This window comes from Halyomorpha halys, unplaced genomic scaffold (assembly GCF_000696795.3).
Source record: "Halyomorpha halys isolate HHAL.00 unplaced genomic scaffold, Hhal_1.1 Scaffold461.1, whole genome shotgun sequence".
In the NCBI taxonomy this organism is placed as follows: Eukaryota; Metazoa; Arthropoda; class Insecta; order Hemiptera; family Pentatomidae; genus Halyomorpha; species Halyomorpha halys.
Genome location: NW_027105824.1, coordinates 572,371 through 574,125, shown reverse-complemented (window position 1 = coordinate 574,125; position 1,755 = coordinate 572,371). Strand labels below are relative to the sequence as shown.

The window sequence follows — 1,755 nt, the reverse complement described above, 5'->3', positions numbered from 1 at the left end:
AAGGAGGTTGTGGGCCCTACTCACTTCTCCCTGGGTAGGAGAGAATAAACTACACCAGCAAGGCCTCAGGAGGAGAGCAAGATTTATTTTAAAGCAATAGCAAGCTGTGTGCACAGCTATGCAAATGTTTGACATATACAGCAATGAGTTGTACCAACTGCTGCGAACACCCGTATTGCCTAATAGGCAGGGTAGGGTGATAAATAAATAATAATAAATACTCAATATACATAGTATCAGCTGACATTGTCCTGTCGGCTGTCATTGCCCATCTTAAATTGCAGCCAACATGCTTAGGAGCAAAGTGGAAAAAAAGAGAAAAGGGATAAGGTAATGACACACACTAGTTTAAGTGAAAGACTGATTTAGTAGTCTCTAGCACACGGTCAGCTGATATGCCTCTCTGTCCTGACCCTCGCCAGTTTGGCAGGCCGTAACTTATACATTCCAACCAATCATAATCATTCATCCCTTGAGCCTCCTTTGAAACCACTATAAACAGTACAGTGTAAACATATCCCTGCAGTAGGAAACCACGGCACTTTATAATACAAATTCTTAGCATAAAGGATATTTCATTTTTGTTGCAAAAGTGTAACAGGTGATATCTGAACATTAAAAAAAAAATATTAAATTTTGTCTACAGCGGTAGAAAGTTTGTTAGTGTTCAGTGTTATAATCAAACTTAACAGTTTAATCTACACTGTATTCCTGGTTGTTGTAATAATCTCAGATATTCTAAATATACTTACAATCAATGTTATCCATGGGCTCAGTTCGGATAGACCCTCCCTTGACTCCAGCGCAGAGCAGCAATTCTTTCCACTGTATAGGAACACTCACCAGCACTACCTTCTGCTTTCTTTTTTCGAAGGAATTTATTAAGGAGGCAAGACCCTTAAAAGAAAGCAGTCTTTTAGAACAATATAGGATCCGATTTATTACCATAGATTTTGAATTGATCCATTTGATGAAATAGATGGACAAAAAGAAAGGGTCGCATTTTGCTCTAATTTTGTTTCAAAAATAGATCATAGCAAAGTTATTTGTTACATCTGCAAAAAATGAGGGTGTGAGGAACGGATAAATTTCATGAGACCCCATGAGGAATTTCTTCTACTGATACTAAATTTTCATATAAACTTTTAACATTAAAAAAATAAAAAAACTGAAATGAAAATAACGAGTATATGAGAATTAAAACCCACAAAAGATACTTCTCTAACACCAACTCAATCAGCATATATATTTTCAGACCTTTTGTTAAATTGAAGGTGCGCTTCTAGACTTGAATTTATCTCTAACGTTATGGTACTGTGCCGTCAAGAACTGTATTACATACCAACTTTTAGCTCATCTCAAAAATTTATCTAGAGATTATGAATTGGATAAATTAGAAATTTTGACATTGAAAGAAGTTTTCTTTTCTATGATATTATGTTTCTAGTTTGTAGCTTATTAGTTCATATTATATAATAAAGCAAAACTACCTTAGCTGCTGTGAAGTCAATCCCAGAAAAAGTAGAGACATCGATAAAAACTACTTCAAAACCACAAGCATACTTTTGAATCTGATCGTTAAAGTAATCAGCCGCAGGAAAGTAGAGGCCGTTCCTCCCACTGATTGTTACCACCTCCTGTTAAAAGTATTTTATTTAATACATTTTACTTATATATATACATATTACCTTTAGTATTTTTCTGTTTCTATTGTATTTTCCTTTATCTAGGACTTGGGTGTTGTTTGATAGTACA

The 1,755-nt window shown here is 34.8% G+C and overlaps 1 protein-coding gene across 1 annotated transcript in view; it reads right to left on the bottom strand.

Annotated features, from left to right (window-relative positions):
- The window catches only part of LOC106683062 (sodium-independent sulfate anion transporter), a 39,532-nt gene that overhangs the window by 5,232 nt on the left and 32,545 nt on the right, over window positions 1-1,755 (bottom strand). Inside the window, exons 9-10 of the mRNA XM_014424276.2 lie at window positions 1,491-1,637; window positions 753-897 (exon numbers count right to left, since the gene is read on the bottom strand). Of these exons, the coding sequence (XP_014279762.1) occupies window positions 753-897; window positions 1,491-1,637 (292 nt within the window). The remainder of the gene's footprint in view (window positions 1-752; window positions 898-1,490; window positions 1,638-1,755) is intronic.